This window comes from Sinocyclocheilus rhinocerous, unplaced genomic scaffold (assembly GCF_001515625.1).
Source record: "Sinocyclocheilus rhinocerous isolate Xijiao unplaced genomic scaffold, SAMN03320098_v1.1 scaffold254, whole genome shotgun sequence".
Classification (NCBI taxonomy): domain Eukaryota; kingdom Metazoa; phylum Chordata; class Actinopteri; order Cypriniformes; family Cyprinidae; genus Sinocyclocheilus; species Sinocyclocheilus rhinocerous.
This window is the reverse complement of record NW_015628690.1, coordinates 1,108,424-1,127,998: the sequence shown is the minus strand read 5'-3', so window position 1 is coordinate 1,127,998 and position 19,575 is coordinate 1,108,424. Positions and strand designations below refer to the sequence as shown.

The window sequence follows — 19,575 nt, the reverse complement described above, 5'->3', positions numbered from 1 at the left end:
GAGACGGCAGAAAGCGCATCATGTTTGATTTCTTTATTTTATAAAAGCACAACGTTTTGTTGATATTGTGAGTGCACGCAAATAAAAGTAGACCCTTTACAGTTACGAATGATGTATTACTCTTACCTTTATGAGCAAAAATGACGGTGTATCCACTGAAACAAAATGCAAGTGATCGCGCTGGCGTCTCTATGTCCTGCAAAGCGCGCTTCAGCTTCCACTCTCTGCGCAAACTATTGGATACAGCGCACATTTATCTAGGTTTAACGTTTAAACATTGTTATATGCTTGAACTGTTTTATATCTATAGATTTTATTTTAGTCAAGTCGTGATGATTTGAGAAGGCTAAATTGATCAATCATATGCTCACTGTCTGCCGCTGGCCGCTTGGTCGTTACTTTAAACGCGTAACGTTAATTGGGCTGTACTGCTCATGTCTGAAAATAATATATGAAAAACAAAATTATTTTACATAAAAACATTAGGTTATAGCTTATATTTATTTAGTACATTTTTAAATTAATGTAAAAACTAAAATGAATTGTAAAACTGAAAGTATTTTTTTTTTATTGTGTTCAGCACGGTGGGCCGCGGGCCGCGGGTTGAGAACCACTGATCTAGTGGTTACACCATGAAATTACTGGTTTTTCTGTTTTTTCTCTCACCAGGAGGTGCTATTATGTCTTCAAAAGAGAAAGGAAAACTTGAAATCGCATCATATGACCCCTTTAAAGGCCTAGTCTCTATTTCAATCTGAAATACTGCATTAATTGAAAATAAATTTTTTGTACTATTTTCAATGGGAAAAATTGATAATTATTGCATAAATATTAATTAGTACCATAAAATTTCTCTCAAAATACAGAAGAAAAAAGAAAAATATTATTGAACAAAAATATATTAGATTGATTTTACTGAAGAAAAAAAGAGTTACATTTCAGGTGTCCGGTCACTTTTGACCACGAAGACCATGAGTGTGACAAGGGTTAACTACTGCATGAGAAAGTTTATACAAAACAAAAACAACATCCAATGTTTGTCAAAATGTTAATGATTAATTTTGTAAGGAGAGTTGCGAGTGAAGTTATGGGTTTGTTTATTCCATTCAGAAGTCAAAGGATAACAACAGTTATCGGAAAAAGGATTTGTTTTTGACCGCGAGGTGTAGTTTGTTAGTTTCCTAACTGAGAAAATACCTATACAGTGTGTCAAAAATGATATAAACGGCCTTATGTGCACATACAAATTTCACTAACAAAACACCTTCAGAGTTCACTGTGAAATAACCTTGGACATATTTGTGCAGGGCATAGAACAAACATTATAAACAAACAAATTGTCATGTTACGCTGCTGCGGGAAGAACGTAGGAGACACGGAGTAGCATTCACAGTCTTTAATGACGAAAACACAGGATAATCCAAAATAGGAGCTGGGCAAACACACGTAGAAACAAGTAGACCTGACAAACACAAACTGAACAGACTAGGACTTTTAAACACAGGGCAATCAGGGGAACACAGGTGACATCAATGGAACATAATCAAACTATATGAGGACAGGAACATGACCAAATAAGGAAACACAGGAAAGACTACGGGGGCAAAACAGGTCCAAAAGTCTGACACAAATATGATAAAATTGCTGTCCTATAATTTTATTAGTTTCAGTTTTTCCATTTCATTTAAAGTTCTGCTAGTTATACAATTAATGTAAGATTTGCAATGAAATAAAAGAGACACTTTGATTCATGACATATAATCGTAAGAATGCATTTATTAATTTGTTAAAAAACATTTATGGCAATTATTTTTTGTATATTTTATGCACTGTAATATAATTTTTTTAAAGGATATATTTGACTGTGATTTATACTGTGCATTATGTGTGTACTGTTAATAGCATATTAATATTGCAGATATGTATGTATCTTAATATTGTATACATACTATCTGATTTCTATTTCACATATGATGGGATGTAGACCATTACAACCAACATCATCCCAAAGGCCAGAGTCTGTTATTGTTCCACAGTCTTGTAGTCCCTTATAGTCATCAGGCTGACCAAGACCCCAGTTGTTAAAAGTCAATAGCTTCCCCTCGGAGTCCACAAACCATCCCTCTGTTTCTCTGTCTGTAGTTCTAATATATGGCTTCTTACTACCTAAACCACTGGATACTGATACTTTCAATAATGCCTGATTTTCGGAAGCAGTTCTTGGCAAAACTATTGTTCCACCAACGTCCTTACAGTACTGCACCCCTGTATCAAAAATTGCCTCAACACCATCAGTGATGTAGTATTTCTGTCCCACTTTTCTGAATGTATTAAAACTCACAACCTTCTCAATCATGGCAATCTTGGCATTAAGATGCTGCATCTCAGATTTTAAGGAGTCAGATATGCTTTCACGTCCAGGAGAGCCTAAAAATTTAATAATTGCACTTTGAAATTAGGTACATGTCTACATGAATGAACATAAATTATTGAACATAAATGATTTACATGACAACTTTTTAAAAGTAGAAAAATCCATGTTTTTCCACATGAGGGATTTTGAAATAGCTAAATGACTTATAATAACTCATTATTATAATAACTTATAATAATAACTTAAATGTTTAATACCTTGAGGACCTGAAGGTCCCCTTTCCCCCTTTTCTCCAGGTGGTCCCGCTTTACCTGGTGGTCCCTGAACACTCGCTCCTATAAGATAGGAGCAAAATAGTTGAAATAAGGTAGGAGTGAAATAATCCACTACCTCAGACTCCCTCACTTCATTTATTTCTCTCTTTCACACACACAGACCTGGCTCTCCCTTCTCTCCTTTGGGTCCGATTGCTCCATCTTTACTATCTCTCCCATCTCTCCCAGGCAGACCGTTGTGTCCAGGAGTGCCAGGAACTCCTCCATATGCAGGACAGTTCAGGTTCTGAGGTTCAGCTCCATCCAACAGCTGCAGTGTAAACTGAAGTAGCAGAAGAGCCTCGAGGAACAGCTTTAACAGTGCCATCTGTGGTGCACAATGGGAAAACGTGAGAGATTTTTTTTTTTAGATCCAATCAGTCAACTTAAGGCAAGACACCACAGGTGAAGTGGGTAAATTTTTTAAAGGGGTCATATGATGCGATTTCAAGTTCACAAGACACAACTAGACATCAGTGGTTAAGTTGTATTTACAACACTGTTCCAGAACAGTTCAAACCAAATATTTAGATGTGTGCAGCGCATTTTACGGAGGACAAGGACTGTTTCCTGAACCAGTAGCCTACAATGCCGGTGTTCTGACAAATAATGCTGACTCACAGTCTGTAAGTACGTTTTCATATTTAAAGGATTTGCCACTGATGATTCAAATGTGAATTTTGAGCAGTGTAGAGTAGTTCTTGTTGTTTGTGTTTCTTCGATCACAAATGCAGACATGGTTTTATGCTTACGCGGCGTGATGCAACGCAACGCGTAAAAAGACAGTATAAGTCATTATAATCCGTAATTATGTCCCCACTGGATGCAACAAATGCCTTGTTTGTAATGGGTTTTACTGGTTTTGTCTCGTCACACCAGGACACGGCATCACAGTATGGTAAGGGGCGTAACATTTCCGTCACACGCTTGAGGTATTCGGCCAATCACAACGCAATGGATAGCTGGCCAATCAGAGCACACCTCGCTTTTCAGACCGATGAGCTTTGTAAAAATCGACGCGTTTCAGAAAGGCGGGGCATAGAGGAGCAACAGTAATGTACAGTATGTGGAAAATAATGTGTTTTTTTAACCTTAAACCGCATAAACACATTTCATTACACCAAATAATGTTCTTTTTTAGCAACGTCATATGACCCCTTTAACTAATAGATATTACCATACTTCTCCGGTTAATTAATCGTAGTATGTTAAGACACTGTAATATGTTTAAATATGCAAATGAGGCATTATTTAATAAAAAATGCATCAGTTTGCATTTCCAGAACAGAAATTTTAACACTGCATAAGGCCAGGATTAAAATTGTTTCATTTTGTTGACATATTAGAGTTAAGGGTTTTTAAAAAGGGGGATTTTGGTATCTCTTTTTATCACTCCATGAACCAGAAAATACTGTCAACAGTCAGAAAAAAAATCATGCTTTTAGGAATAAAATGATAAATAAATCAGGTGAATGTTATATAAACAAACCCCTCTTTAAACTTAAGAATATAGGAATAAAACTGTAAAGTTTGTATGTAAATGCTTCTGACGTGGAGTTTTTTGGGTCAGTGCAGGGAAAAAAAACTCATTTTGAGAAAACCGCCTTTAAAATATGTATTGTATTTGAAAATCTATACGCAAATTGATAATTGTGTAATAAAATAATACTGGTGTCCTTTTCACTAGTCTGAAAGAAGACATGTTATGGACACATAATAGCCCAGAATCTCAAAATTGATCAGTGCATGAAAAAAAAAAAAGACAATGCTTGTGCCTGTCAGGTTTTTTTATTTAAAGAATTTACAGAAATCATAAACAATCACTCAATCAAACAGCATTTTTGTTTGCAGTTTGTCTTGTAATGACATATTCACTAGAACAGACAATGTATCAGTTATAGGCAAATATACTTATTTATCTTGAGTTATGTGTATTAGGATTTTATTGCAAAATAAAGGGGTTGCAATTCGGGTTTCTTTTTTTAAAAGTCCTTATTTGTGTTTGCGTGAAGCCCTTCATTCGTACAGATAACTGAATTGTAAGTTATACTGAAGACTTTTAGCTACTATACTTTTTTATTAGTTTTTCTGAAATGTGAGGAAATTATTCTATATTAAATTGTGTGGCAGGATAAAAAATTTACAAAATGTTGTGAATGAACATTGATGAATCACAACAGTCTCTATCTACGCAGTTATGCTCAACAGCTCAGAATATTTAGGTGTCAATCCATCCAACAAATTTCCCCTTAAGTCAGCATGAAAATAGGAATACATCCTTTTAACCCTATTTCATTAGTCTCATGAGAATATAGAGGAAAGGTGTGACTGCAAATGGACTAAGCAGAAAATATTTGCCTCAGGACAGACCAAGTCGTTTATTTTCAAATCTTTAAAGCTTGCCCAAATGGGATTTCGAGAAAAAAATGACCCTGATCAGTTTGTAATTCTTGATTGAAATTAATTTAATTCACTTTTATAATTATTCCATGGACAATAACTTTTATATAACTTCAGTAACTTATTTCTAAATGTTTCTTCATGTGATCCATCAGGATATTATTGCACTAACACATAAAACAGCATTGTGCATGACTGCCATCCATTTTCATGTCTCTTTACGGTTTAAGTTCAAGTCACTTTAGTGGTTCACTGTTCCTGTTTTTTCTTTCTTTCATAGATTTACTGCAGTTATACTCAAAAAACATTTAGAAACTTACAGGTTTAATGGAGGAGTCCAGGTGACAGCCAATGCCTGTTGCTCAACAAGTCCACAAGGAGGGTTTTCTTCCTTTAAATCTGATGGGCTTGTTGTTGTGAATCTCATATTCTGAAAAACTGATCTTCCTCTCAGGATGTACAGCCCACATAATGCGCACATGTAGGCCGTCCCAGCCTCCCATATATTGACACCCTGGTTAAATGGTTGTGTTATTTCTTCAAAAAATAGTGTGCACCCACTCAGGAGGAGTGAAGTCACTGATTTGCTATTTCATTCAAAGCCAAAGGCTAATGACTGTTATGTTAGCCATCAGAACTAGAACATTTACCAACTGATCAAGCATTTGTGTCTGGCGTAGTGGAAAAAAATGGAAAAAGTGTAGTGGTGTTACAGTTTGTTCTTTTTTTATACTTTACAAATATAGTGTGTCTAAAGTGATATGATCAGCTATATGTTCACTTACAAATCTCGCTAACAAAACAGTTCACTGGGGAATAACCTTGGCCATATTTGTGCAGGGCATAGAACAAACATTATAAACAAACAAACATAAAAATAAAATTACTAGCCTATAAAATTTCATTCGTTTTAATTATTTGATCTTCTGTCAGTTACACAATTAGTGCCAGATTTGCAATGAAATAAAAGAGACACTCTTTGATACATGACAAATTGTCATAAGAAACTGTTTATTTATTAATTTGTAACTATATTTATAGCAATTATTATTTGTATATTTTATATGCACTGTAGTTTTTGAAGGACTGACAATGGGATTTAAACTGTGCACTGTTTATAGCATTTATTTCATACATAATAGGACGCATATCACCACAACTGCCATCATCCCAAAAGAGTCCTCTATAACACCACAGTCTTGTAGTCCCTTATAGTCATCAGGCTGACCAAGACCCCAGTTGGTAAAAGTCAATTGCTTCCCTTCAGGGTCCACAAAACGTCCCTCGGTTTCTCTGTCTGAGACTCCAATATATGGCTTCTTACTACTTAAACCACTGGATACTACTAATTTCAAAAACGCTTTGTTTTCTATAAAAGATCTGGGCAAAACCATTATTCCACCAAAACCTTTGCAGTATTTTAATCCTTGACTAAAAGTCCCCTCAACACCATCAGTGAAGTAGTATTTCTGTTCAACTTGCCTGAAGTGGCTGAAACTTGCAACTTTCTCAATCATGGCAATCTTGGCTTTAAGTTGCTGGATCTCAGATTTCAGGGATTCAAGAACACTTTCACTTCCAGGAGACCCTAAATATGGAACAATTACTTAGTTTAGCTTGTATAATACACATTCAGACTTGTTCATGTACAATTTTAGTCTCTGAAACACAACATTTCCACTTTTAATTTTCAATTTTAAACCATAATAACTTAAAATGTTTAATACCTTGTGGACCTGAAGGTCCCCTTTTCTCCAGCTGGCCCAGGTGGTCCCGCTTTACCTGGTGGTCCCTGAACACTCACTCCTATAAGATAGGAGCAAAATAGTTGAAATAAGGTAGGAGTGAAATAATCCACTACCTCAGACTCCCTCACTTCATTTATTTCTCTCTTTCACACACACAGACCTGGCTCTCCCTTCTCTCCTTTGGGTCCGATTGCTCCATCTTTACTATCTCTCCCATCTCTCCCAGGCAGACCGTTGTGTCCAGGAGTGCCAGGAACTCCTCCATATGCAGGACAGCTCAGGTTCTGAGGTTCAGCTCCATCCAACAGCTGCAGTGCAGACTGAAGGAGCAGAAGAGCCTTGAGGAACAGCTTTAAAGGGATAGTTCACCCAAAAATAAAAATTTGATGTTTATCTGCTTACCCCCAGGGCATCCAAGATGTATATGACTTTGTTTCTTCAGTAGAATACAAATGAAGATTTTTAACTCGAACAGTTGCAGTCTGTCAGTCATTTAATGTAAGTGAATGGGAATCACGGCTTTGAGAGTCAAAAAAACATACACAAACAAAACCAAATTAAACCCTGCGGCTCGTGACAATACATTGATGTGTAAAGACACAAAACGATCGGTGTGTGCAAGAAACTGAACAGTATTTATATTGTTTTTTTTACCTCTGATTCACCGCAATGTCTGAACTGTCCTGAGCGCGTTCTTCTTCAGCCGGCCGAGTGACGCGTCTTCTTCTAAGTGGAAAATAAATGACCCTTTTCTTTCTACTATTAAAATATGGGCCGGTATTAACAAGTTTCTGTTACCTAACAAGATGAAAGAACTTTACTATAAGATTCTTCATATGTACTATCCCTGTAATTCTTTACTCTCAAAATTTAAGTTGGACATCTCTTCACAATGCACATTCTGTAATTCTAATTTGGAAACAATATCACAATATCACATTTTTTGAATGTGAGTATGCAAACATGCATGAGTATGCAAGCGACAGCTGAAAACTCATCTCTTTCGAAGCTACTTGACTTCATCATCATAAAAAAAAAAAGATCTCTCTTTATTTATTCCTTCTCTTTCTAGCTTGTAGGCCTACTTATTTGAACAATGTCTAGAAACTTGGTATTACAGTTTCACCTGTAAATGGTGAAAATCACTTACGTCCTCCTGAGAAACAATTACCGTCCGAATAGGGCTTAAAACTGCTCATGTGAGTGAAGAAAGAATTTTCTTTTTCTAAATATGAGACTCCCTCGCCACCATATATGCGTCTATATTCGGTTCATTACGGTAGTGACATACACAGGTGAGGAAGTTATCTAGTTTCACCCGTGAGATGCAGTCGGCAGCTCACTGGTTTACTTGATTTTACACAAATACCTGATCACAAAGCATTAAAGGTGAGTTATTTTCTTTATTTTGTTTAGTCACACCACTGAATGAACCATGTATCACTTAATAATCCAAATATAGTGCATGCGTTTATTTACAACAGTGTTGCTTGGAGATTTTCATGTCAATAATCAGTGTCGGACAGACAAGACTGTCTACTTGCTTGTCTGTTATGTTTGTGCACATTTATGACCATAAAGAAGTGATTCTAAAAATGTAGAAATGAGGGAGTGCTGATGAATCTTTATCGTATGTATGTGGCAATATAGAACAGACATTGCGAAGACAAAGATTGTTCTTCATTGATTATCAGCTAAGATAGAGGACTTTGTCCCACACTCACTGCCGCTTGGTGCGCTCCGATCGACCGTAAGTGTCCTGTAAAGTGAACTTTACAACTCATTCAGAAATCTAAAGAGCGTACGTGTTTAATTCGAAGGGAAGGCAAACGGCATAGGGATAAGGTACATCAGTTCGCAGGCAGCTGAGAGGGGGAATTATACCAAGTAAGACCAGTACGTAAAGAAGCTGGAATTAAATAAACGCGGTGAAAAGGACTGGAGGCAGCTTGTTGGATTTTCCAGGTGTCTACAAATGTTTGCATTAGACACACCCATGCTTGTCAGTCCTAGTTATTTTTGAGTATTGTACTGAATTGTCTTCACCTTTAAACAGAAAATCTCACAGGATTGACAGTTTATGGTATCGAGTGTTGAAATATAGGCTATTATTATTAGTAGTAGTATCATCCTCATTATCACACATGTATTACAAGCTGTAGATATTTTGTTTTTCTAATGTTGCTAGCTACTAATAGGGCCTAATTAAAAAGAGGAAAATTATCTAAAATCCCAAACAATTAAAAAAAAAAAATCTGTCAGTTAGCACAATTACTTTAGATTATATGCAAAAACATAAAACTCATCAGAGCTTGTATGATCTTGTTGAACTCAAAAAGGTAAAACATGGAAAGAGGCCTTTAAAAAAGTGTGTGTGACCAGGATATAGTAGCATTTTATCTTGAAATAATGTATGCTGCTGTTTTGCCTTCTGACAGGTAGTTTCAAGGAGGTTTCTTATTTAAATCTAATTTGCAGGAAATTTTGTGGGACGTATTTTGTGCCCTGTCTCAAGAATCAGTTTGGTGCTGTACTTTTAGCATTTGCAGTGTCTCTGGACAAAACCATAATTTCCTGTTCTGTGTTTCTCTTTTCGTCAGCCAAACAGAAATGAAGACTCCGGCTCCCCTTCAGACTGAAATGAAGGCGAGAGAAGCTGAAGACATGCTTTTCTCACCCGAAGGGCTGCTGGGATCTAGTGAGGAGCCTAGACAGGTATAGAGGGATTTCTTCTAATGCTTTGTAAGAATGTATGTGAATTAATGTAGCATCATTTTTTTCAGATTTATTTTTAATTCCGCCTCCAGAAATTTTTACTTTCATTACTTATATTTACTTACAAATACCTTGCAAGGATGGGTATTTTCTTTGGGAAATGCAAATATAGTTAACTATATTCTCTCTGTACATCAACAGGATGCGAGTCATGAAAGCTTGGAAGAGGATGACCAGAAGCTGTCTTCTGAAATGCCTTTTCTGAATATGGATTTAGATGGTGAGGGGGAGCAGACTGGTGCTCCTCATGAGGAGTTTGGGGTGCTTGAAGCAAGCAAGGATGAGCATCTTGTGGAATTGAGGGACAGAAAGGTGAGTCGAGTGAGCACAATTCTAGGGTTTGTGTGAACCTAAGTAATGGTTAATAATGTACTAGCCCTACTTATTTATTTTTAGCTTTGTTTATATGCATTCTTTGGTGATTATATTTAGATAGTCGGCACACATGTGCATGTTAAATTTCGTCTTTTATTTTCTCTTTATGCCCTATATCATAAAGGTGTGGATAATTCAGATTGTTTGGAATTTTCACAGTAACATTTGGGTAGCCTTAATTAACATGAATTGATTAATGAATGAGCTTTATATATAATATTTTATAATATAATATTTGAAATCAGTCAACATTTCTTATGTGACAGTCTTTTGTTTGTCCTTCAGAACAACCTGCTGAATATGGTGTGCTGCTCCCTTGTCAATAAGAGCTGTACCCCGGGCCAGAAAGACTGGGATAAGAAGAGGAGTGTGTGGGCCATTATTAAGATTCTGGCCACAGAGATTACCACAGAAGACTCTGAGTTTCTCCTAAAGGTTGGTGTTTTTTGCCTGTGTGAGTGTGTGGGGGGTTATGTTGTCAGGTGTTAAAAGGGTTAATGAACTGAGAAATCAAAATTCCCTTGATCATTTGATATATAAAATGCTATAAAAACATCCTGTAAGTTTCAGAACTCAAAACTTCCTCATTCCTCATCTTAAAAACAGCTTATATTTGAAGCCAATCTGCCAAAATGACAGGTTGTGGAATGTAACACTTTATGACGTAATAGTGTGGCTAAACACTGCCTGCTAATAGTGTGGCTAAAGATCAATGCCTGCTTCAACATCACAGCCTGTTTAGCCCCACCCACCGATTTGTGCACATAGTAAGTAAATTTCTGAAAATGAGACATTTTTGAGTTTTGAAACATAAAAACAGGATGTTTTTATAGTACAATGACCTCTTATATGTCATGAACTTAATTTCAAAACTAGTTTTGCATATTTGCGTTGGTTTTAGGTTGCAGTCTATACTAGGCAGGAACTAAACATTCGTATCACAGCCAACTTCCTGCTGGCACTGGCGGCCCATCTGCCTGGTTCTAAGCCACACTTGAGAAGATACTTTTGTGCTGCTGTACAGCTGCCATCTGATTGGCTGGAGGTGACAAGAATCTATAGCACGGTAAGTGTTAATATTAAATATCATGACTGCCCTTAAGAAATGATCACCATATTTGTACTTATACCATATTCATATGGCGATTACGGTTTTAGCATGGTACATGTTTATATAAGGATTTTATTTTGCTCCTATTGTAGTATTCTTGTTTTTCATGCTTTTTAAATGTTTTTGTTCAGTGTTTCAGTAAATCTTTACCCTCCTGCCTGAAAAAAGCTTTAGCAGATAAATTTAAGCAGTTCACTGAATATCAGCTGGCCAAATACAATACACGGAAGCATCGCTGCAAACACAACAAGAAACGAAAAAAAGGAGAGGTAACATGTCAAAAAATACTTTTAAAAACGTTTACATTTTTAAGAAATTTTGAATACCATATTTTCAGTGTTGCACACATCAAACCATACGATTTCTTTTTAGATTTTTTCCATTCCACATCACTTTTAAAATGCTTTTGTTTCCTATCCCTCTACTTTCAGAAAATCTCTGCTGCACAGTGGAAAATGTGGGGTGACCTTGTCAGAGTTGATGACTCCATTCTCAAAAAATATGTGAGCTTTGTTGTGTTTAGTTTGATCTGTTTGATATTACATACCATTACAAATTACTATTGCACATTGTCACTACTGAACCTCTTATGATGCAGTTCTGCATGTTTTGATACAGTTGGAGAGCCAGAATCGTACTGCAAAGGATAAAAAACAGAGTGAATTCAGCCTCAAGAAAATGATAATGCGCCTTCACATCAAAGAACCTGCAGAACATGTCATGGCCATTCTGGGAAAGAAGTTAGTCCTACAAGCTGGCATATACATTTTTGCCAATATCCTCAGTCCAGTGTAAGCCATGAGTGAGCATGTTTGTTGTCTGTCTTTGCATGCAGATACCCGAGTGATCTGAAGGCCTTCTCTCGCAGTGGTCTTAGTGGGGATTGGGAGAGAGAGAGAGCTGGAAAGCCAATGAAACTTAAGCAGCCCGACACGTGGGAATGCAAACTTAGTCAGGAGGGAAACAAAGCTGCCACCTGGGAGAAACTCATCGGTGTGAATGAGGGACATGCACTGGGTCATTAACTGGCTTAATTCTTGAACATCTACTCAAACTTAAGTGTATGTTTTTTGTAATTGCAGATGGAAAGTCTCTTCCTTTTATGGCAATGCTGAGGAACCTGAGGAACATGATCTCTGTGGGCATCAGTGAGAAACATCATACTAAGATCCTCAACAGACTGACCTCGAAGGTGAGCGTCTCTTAATTCAGTCTTTTTGCACACTGAAACGTATGTAGCATGATGAAGTAATTTATGGGTTTATGGTGTTTAATCTTCCAGAATGCTGTAATCCAGAGCAGGCAGTTTCCTTTCCGTTTCCTGTCTGCATATAAAGTCATTTTGGAGCTCAGTAAATTTGGTAAGTTTATGTATGAAGGATGCACCTGGATCAACAGTCAACCAGTCAGATTATATCTTAAAATTCAGTTTTGTCATAATAAATTACATTTTAAAATATATTAAAATAGAAAGGAGTTATTTTAAAATGTAATACCATTTCACAGTAAAACGGTTTTTAGTATATTTTTAATCAAATAAATGCAGCTTTGCTGAGCATCTTTCTTTCAAAAATTTGTGAACGGTAGTGTACAAAGAATTTAGTCCTAATGAAAGATGTATTCATGGTATTTTAGGGAAATTTAGTATTTTAATCTACAAAACTTTGGATCTCACTGGATGTCGATGAATCCATATTAATCTAAATAAATCTAAATATTAATCACACTAAGGAATCTTGGTGTGATTCTGGAGACAGACCTTAGTTTCAGTAGTCATGTCAAAGCAGTAACTAAATCAGCATACTATCATCTAAAAAACATTGCAAGAATTAGAGGTTTTGTTTCCAGTCAAGACTTGGAGAAACTTGTTCATGCCTTTATCACCAGCAGGGTGGACTATTGTAATGGTCTCCTCACCGGCCTTCCCAAGAAGACCATTAGACAGCTGCAGCTCATCCAGAACGCTGCTGCCAGAATTCTGACTAGAACCAGAAAATCTGAGCATGTCACACCAGTCCTCAGGTCCTTACACTGGCTTCCAGTTATATTTAGGATTGATTTGAAAGTACTTTTACTCGTTTATACATCACTCAATGGCCTAGGACCTAAATACATAGCAGATATGTTCACTGAATATAAACCTAACAGACCACTCAGATCATTAGGATCGAGTCAGTTAGAAATACCAAGGGTTCACACAAAATAAGGGGAGTCCGCTTTTAGTTATTATGCCGCCCGCAGTTGGAATCAGCTTCCAGAAGAGATCAGATGTGCTAAAACATTAGCCCCATTTAAATGCAGACTCAAAACTCATCTGTTTAGATGCACATTTATTGAATGAACACTGTGCATTGTCCTAACTGATTGCACTATATTTTATGTATAATCATTTTCTATTCTTAACTGATTGAAATTCATTTTAAACCTCTTAAATCAATTTTTTAATCATTTTCAAAGTTTTTAAATTCCTTGTTTTATTGTTGTGATTATTTTTTGTATTATTGTCACTTTCTTTTCTTTTATGTAAAGCACTTTGAATTACCATTGTGTATGAAATGTGCTATATAAATACACTTGCCTCGCCTAAATGAGAGAGCACATTCCCACAGTGTCTTCGATAGACCTGCGCCTGAGGAAGTTTGAGTGACATGTTCTCCCTTTTCAGCTGGTGGGCCTGCGGTCGAGGTGCCAAGCTCCAGGGAGATCCTGCAAGGGGTTCTTAAGAAATTCCCGAAGAGCAAACGATTCCGACGATACAAATGGGAAACAACCGCACGCAAGAGACTGAGGATTACAATGAGAGTTCCCTTCGTCTACCGCATATTCAATATCAAACGCAATCTCCTGAAAAAAGCAAAGTGTGTATTGCTATATTGTTAGTGTAATATTAAACAAAACCTTTACGTAGTATTAAGATTTTGGATCAAAAAATACTACTATAATAAACAAGTTTAGTTCATTTTACCCCTGCATTGACTTTGTTTTTTGTGATGTAATTTGTTAGTTAGAGGCTGTACACTCAGGAGCTTCTGAACAAGTACTGCTGTGCTTTGGAGAAAGCTGTGCAGATCTCCTGCAAGTATAACATCCCGCCTCTCCCTGGACGCACTCTTGTGATCTGTAAGGCTGATATTTCAGAGGGTCGGAACTGGAGTGGTGCTGATGATGTCTGCTTGCCCCCTGAAAGCACCGAAGACATTGATGAGAATAAACTCTCAGCATCGGTCAGTTATGGACATCTTATTGTTTAAGTTACCAGTACAATACAGTTTTGCTTTTATGTTTTTTTTCAGAGTGACTGTGGATTATAATTTTGTTACATTTTAGAAATTAGGCTTCTAGTATAAATGAAACATATTGTGAACCATATGTTCTGCAGGTACAGGAAGCTACAATGCTTTTATGCATGATGATTAACTACTGTAGCGAAGATTCCCGAGTCATGCTACATAGACATGAAGGTCTCCAGGAGGTCAAGCTGAAGTCTGACATCATTTTTGATAATGTGAGACAAGCAGTGAAGCAAGTGGAGGTAAGAATTTCCCTTTTATTCTGAATATACAATAATATACAAGCAGCCCTTTTACACATTTTTTTCTATTTAATAAAATAGTTACATTAAAATAAAACTCTTAAAAATAAAACATTAAAATACCAAATAAAATGTATAATAAAACACTATGAATAGAATAAAATAAAGATAAAATCAGTAATTTTAAATTCTACAAGTGAAGTTGGGTATCATGACATTTTAATGTACAGAATGAAAATGGATATTCATTTTGAGATTCGTTAAAGATTGCTTTTAACTGTGATATTAAATTATTAGTGTTTTAATCTAAATGTAAAGAGTGGAAATAAGCATGTAAAGTTACAAGTTACAATGCTTTTTGATGTTCTTCTTAAGTGCATTATTTTTTGATGATTTCACTCCTTTTTTGTTTTATTCTCTTTGTCTCTCGCTGTCCCTCTTTCTCTCAGGATTTGAATGATGACAATGTACAATCTGAATTTATGTCTCCTGCAACACTGTTCACTAAGCTAACTGAAGAGAAAACAAAGGTGTGAGCCCCTTTTATATTTCTGATTATACCAGAATTAATTACAATTATTTTGCACATGACATGTCTGTTATAACATCTTCCTCCACAGATGGATCGTATAGTTGTGTTTGAAAATGAATACACCGACAGTTATTTAATGGCGGATATCAATAACTATCGGCAAGATATCAACCGTGATGCTGTTGTGATAGATGTGCTGCTCGGAAACATGTACGTTTTGTGGAACTTGTTCTCCATTTGCCAAAATTGAAAATTTACTTATTTTCATTAAAATGTCTGCTGCTTGGAGCAGAAATGTGGCAACATTTGCTGTAGTTGCAAATAAATCTTTTATTGTTTGTTTTGAACAGGTCTCCAAATGAAAATTTGAAATACAAACCGAGTTCCAACATTATAGAGCTTTGGGGGTTTAGCGAGCAGATCCTGAAGTAAGATCTTTTGCTGAAATCTTATGTCGTACTTAATATATGTTCTTTCTTGTGAAAAAGCATGGAGTTGTCAGTAAGAGCTAGTTTGGGATCTACCAAATATTTACTACAATTAAAAAAATTTGGGGTTGGTAAGATTTATTAAAATGTTTTTGTAGATGTCTGTTATGCTCACAAAGGCTGCATTAAATACAGTCAAAACAGTAATATTATGAAATAATATCACATATAGTAACTTTTTAAAATGTATTTTAAAATGTAATATTCCTTTGATGACAAAACTAAATTTTCAGCAGCCATTACTCCAGTCTTCAGTGTCACATGATACATCAGAAATCATTCTAATATGCTGAATTGGTGCTCAAGAAAAATTCTTCTAATTATTATTATCAATGCTGAAAATACTCAGTTTGTAAATAGCAATGTATTTTACTTCTTACTACTTTACTTTTGAATCTAATCTGATAGACAATGGCTGGAGTTTCAGATGTTCATTTAGATTTGTTTTGTGGTCGTAGGTTTGTCTCAGAGAGAGGCTCCTCGAGGATGCTGCAGCATGTGGAGCACATGGACAGAGTCTATAACATCCCGCCACCACAGGGGCGCAAAACTGAACCTGAGCGAGCTGCTGATGTCATCTCACTGCCAGCAACACCAAAGTTCAAGTATAACCACAAAAAAATCCACGAGTTACTTGTATTAAAGAAAATGTTCATCAATCACTTTATGTTGGGTGGTTGTGGTCTAGCATATATTCCAGTGGAGACCAGACAGGTCATTAGTACATTGAAAACCATTGTTGGGGGTAACGCGAGTTACGTAATCAGATTACTTTTTTTCCAAGTAATTATTAAAGTAACGCATAACTTTTTAAAATTTACAATAAAATATTTGAGTCACTTTTTCAAATAAGTAACACCAGTTACTTTGCTTTCCCATTTATTGACTGACAGCTCTCCTGTCCCTGTGTTGAGAGAAATAGAGAGTAAGTGCAGAGGTGTTGTGTGCGCTGTGTAAACACGATATTTACTGTAATTCTAGACTAAATGTAAACATGCATTTACTCATCTCACTTGCACAAAAACAGATTCAGTATTTCTCAAAATGAATAAAAACAGTGAAAAGCAAACTCAGAATATTATGCAAATCTGCAATAAATAAATGTTAACACAAAAATCCTATATGTATTTAATTCCTTCAGCCTGAGGCTTATTCATTTCACTTTTGATGAGAAAGGGCTTTTACATTTGCCAAAAATAGAATTTTTAATATTAAAAACAAACAAGCAGGCCAGATGAAAAAAAGTAATGCAAAAGTAACATAACGCATTGCTTTTAAATAAAAGGTAAGTAATGCAATTAGTTACTTTCTTAGGGAGTAACACAATATTGTAATGCATTACTTTTAAAAGTAACTTTCCCCAACACTGTTGGAAATGAAATACTAAATAAAACCTGTCTTCATCAGTTCTCTTTTCTCTCTTTTCATAGATGGAAGGGTGTGAGAGTGTTCATCTCTTCTACGTTCAGGGACATGCATGCGGAGAGGGATGTTCTTGTGCGTAGCGTGTTTCCCGAGCTCAGGAGACGAGCCGCTCTGCACTACCTCTACCTGCAGGAAGTGGAGCTGCGCTGGGGCGTCACAGAGGAGGAGTCTAACCGTGCTGTGGAGCTCTGTCTGTCGGAGGTCTGCCGCAGCCAGCTGCTGCTCGGGATTCTGGGAGAGAGATACGGCCTTGTGCCGCCCCGCCCCACCCTACCTGAGCTTCCTCAATACAGCTGGGTAATTACATTTATTTGTCTGATAGATGCTTTATTAAAAGTGTGATCCAAGTGATTATTATTAATCACGTACAGTCTTGCTGCATAACAAGTTTAATGTTAACCAGAGTTAACGTTGACCAGAAAGTTGCAAGCTAAATAAGAGAGGCAAAAAAAATAAAAAATAAAGTATGCTACTGTTCAGAAGCTTGGGCAAATTGTTGTTATTATTATTATTTAAAGACATTAATACTTTAAGCAAGAATGCATTAAATTGACCAAAAGTGAGAGTAAAGATATTTATAACATATAACTCCTTTTTTTTAAACTTCCTACACAACATAGATTCTTGAAAAAAAGATAGATTGTTTCCACAAAAATATTAAGCAGCACAACTTTCAACATTTTCAAAATTGAGTTTAATAAGAAGTGTTTCTTGATACAGGATATTTAATATCCTGTTTATCCTTGTCCTAAAGTCTCATGAATTGTTTTCATTCTTCACTCTGCCAGCTGAACTCTGCGCCTGATGGGTTATCCATCACTGAAATGGAGATTCGACAGTTTCAAGCTCTGTATCCAGACACTGCCCAGAGCCGCATGTTCTTCTACTTCAGATCACCTCGTCTCGCCAGGTATACATTCACTTATTATTTATCTGCTGACTGGATTCATTTTGTAGTTGACAGACGGCAGCCTAGGAATTAAATAATGGAAAACACAATATCAACTGCAAGCTGATGTTTCTGTGGCTCTGTGATTTACATTAGATACAGTATGTCACATTATCTACATTTCATGTGTTTATGTTTAGTTCGGTGCCAGTGGCATGGAGGACAGACTTTGTGGCAGAATCCAAAGAAGCTGAAGCTAAAATGAACAGCCTGAAAACATGGATCCGGAACAACGACTTCAAAGTGGCAGAAAAGTGAGTTCAGCATATTTGTTTTGTCAGCACAGTGAGTATTTATGTATTTGTTTTTGCAATGCTTCATATTCTCTTAGTTATCCCTGTGAATGGGGTGAGGTGGTGGATGGAAAGCCCTATCTGAAAGGCCTGGAGGACTTTGGGAAGGCGGCGCTGGAGGATATCTGGGAAGCCATACAGCAGCTCTTTGTGAAGGTCAGACTAGGAGTTCCACTTTTTGGGGGCCACTCAATCAAGGATAAATAAATATGAGTATGCAATTTAATAAAAAATTACTAAATTGAAAATATAGTATTCATTTTAATTCAGTACTTCCATATTTTCAGTTTGCTAATTTAAACATTATATTTTCTGTTAGATTGTTAATTTATTTCAGTGTTTTTATTAAATTATATTTGCATTTAAAATTGTTTATTCTATTCATATCAATGTATTCAACATCATTTCCTTTCTTGTTTTGTAGGAGACAGATGAAGATTTGGCCTCAGAGATTAAGGAACAGGAAGTGCATCAGGATGCCCAACAGCGGCAGTTTCACGGCAGGGCAAAGCTTATTTCTATGGCAACAGCAAAAGTTCAAGAATGTCAGCAAAAAGGAGGAATTCTGATGGTTGAGGGAAATCCTGGAGAGGGCAAAACTGTGTTCATGGTATTTATACATTGAATAAATAACCATCGTTCTTCATGTATTAATTTTTCTGAACACTGACGTTAATCTGAATATCTCTCTGTGTCTTCTGTTTATTAAGGCTGCCCTGACCCAGGCACTCAAAACCTCTGTCAAAAACAAGAAAGCCCCTCTGTGTGATGTCATATGCTATTCCACAGATGCTAGCCAGTCAGCTTGCAGTATTGTGCAGCTTCTTCGCTGTCTTGTTCAATGGCTGAGGAAAAGAAAAGACGATGTGGAGTTGCCTCCAAACACATATTATAAGTAAGGAAGTATCTGATGTAACATGCATCGTCATTTCAGAAAAATTATTTCATAATTATTCTCTTATTGCATCACAGAGACTTGTTGTCGGAGTTCCACTTGAACTTGAATGAGTTTAACAAAAAGAAGCCACTGGCATTGCTTGTTGATGGGGCGGACCATATCCATGACGGTCGAGGTCAAAGGGTGTCAGAATGGATCCCACAGCACATCCCTAAAGTGAGAGAGAGGAACATGCACGCACAAAAACATATGCACACTTACTGGAAATAAGTGTAGTTAAAAATGATTAAACTTTCTCATCAACCTGTCACTGTGTTCGTTTTCCTCTCAGGGGGTCTGTTTGGTCCTGTGTGTTACTTCA

General features: G+C 36.4%; 2 protein-coding genes and 1 pseudogene across 2 annotated transcripts in view; 1 reads left to right on the top strand and 2 right to left on the bottom strand.

Annotated features, from left to right (window-relative positions):
- Positions 1–1,080: 1,080 nt before the first annotated feature.
- Positions 1,081–5,645, bottom strand: LOC107738152 (mannose-binding protein A-like). Its single transcript, XM_016549865.1, has 5 exons — positions 5,409–5,645; positions 2,812–3,016; positions 2,632–2,709; positions 1,890–2,427; positions 1,081–1,471 (listed from the first exon to the last, which is right to left on the bottom strand). Exons 2-4 carry the CDS (start codon positions 3,014–3,016, stop codon positions 1,949–1,951), a joined length of 762 nt encoding a protein of 253 aa, XP_016405351.1. The 5' UTR covers positions 5,409–5,645; the 3' UTR covers positions 1,081–1,471; positions 1,890–1,948.
- LOC107738211 (mannose-binding protein C-like) lies at positions 4,372–7,672 on the bottom strand (annotated as a pseudogene).
- A 1,816-nt stretch (positions 7,673–9,488) lies between these two features.
- LOC107738210 (telomerase protein component 1-like) overlaps positions 9,489–19,575 on the top strand; it is a gene marked incomplete at its 5' end in the record, with an annotated part of 33,648 nt that continues 23,561 nt past the window's right edge. Inside the window, 18 exon segments of the mRNA XM_016549946.1 lie at positions 9,489–9,551; positions 9,753–9,923; positions 10,272–10,421; positions 10,888–11,052; positions 11,229–11,366; positions 11,529–11,600; positions 11,716–11,837; positions 11,933–12,090; positions 12,180–12,289; positions 12,380–12,458; positions 13,763–13,955; positions 14,102–14,321; positions 14,477–14,629; positions 15,079–15,159; positions 15,250–15,371; positions 15,512–15,589; positions 16,108–16,254; positions 17,080–17,371. Coding sequence (XP_016405432.1) covers positions 9,489–9,551; positions 9,753–9,923; positions 10,272–10,421; positions 10,888–11,052; positions 11,229–11,366; positions 11,529–11,600; positions 11,716–11,837; positions 11,933–12,090; positions 12,180–12,289; positions 12,380–12,458; positions 13,763–13,955; positions 14,102–14,321; positions 14,477–14,629; positions 15,079–15,159; positions 15,250–15,371; positions 15,512–15,589; positions 16,108–16,254; positions 17,080–17,371 — 2,514 coding nt within the window.

Coding starts and splice junctions, on each gene's coding strand:
- LOC107738152 (XM_016549865.1), bottom strand. CDS start 3,016: ATGGCACTGTTAAAGCTGTTCCTCGAGGCTCTTCTGCTACTTCAGTTT. Junction 2,710..2,811: donor AGGAGAGAAGGGAGAGCCAG/GTCTGTGTGTGT, acceptor CCTATCTTATAG/GAGCGAGTGTTCAGGGACCA. Junction 2,428..2,631: donor GGGACCTTCAGGTCCTCAAG/GTATTAAACATT, acceptor TTAAATTTTTAG/GCTCTCCTGGACGTGAAAGC.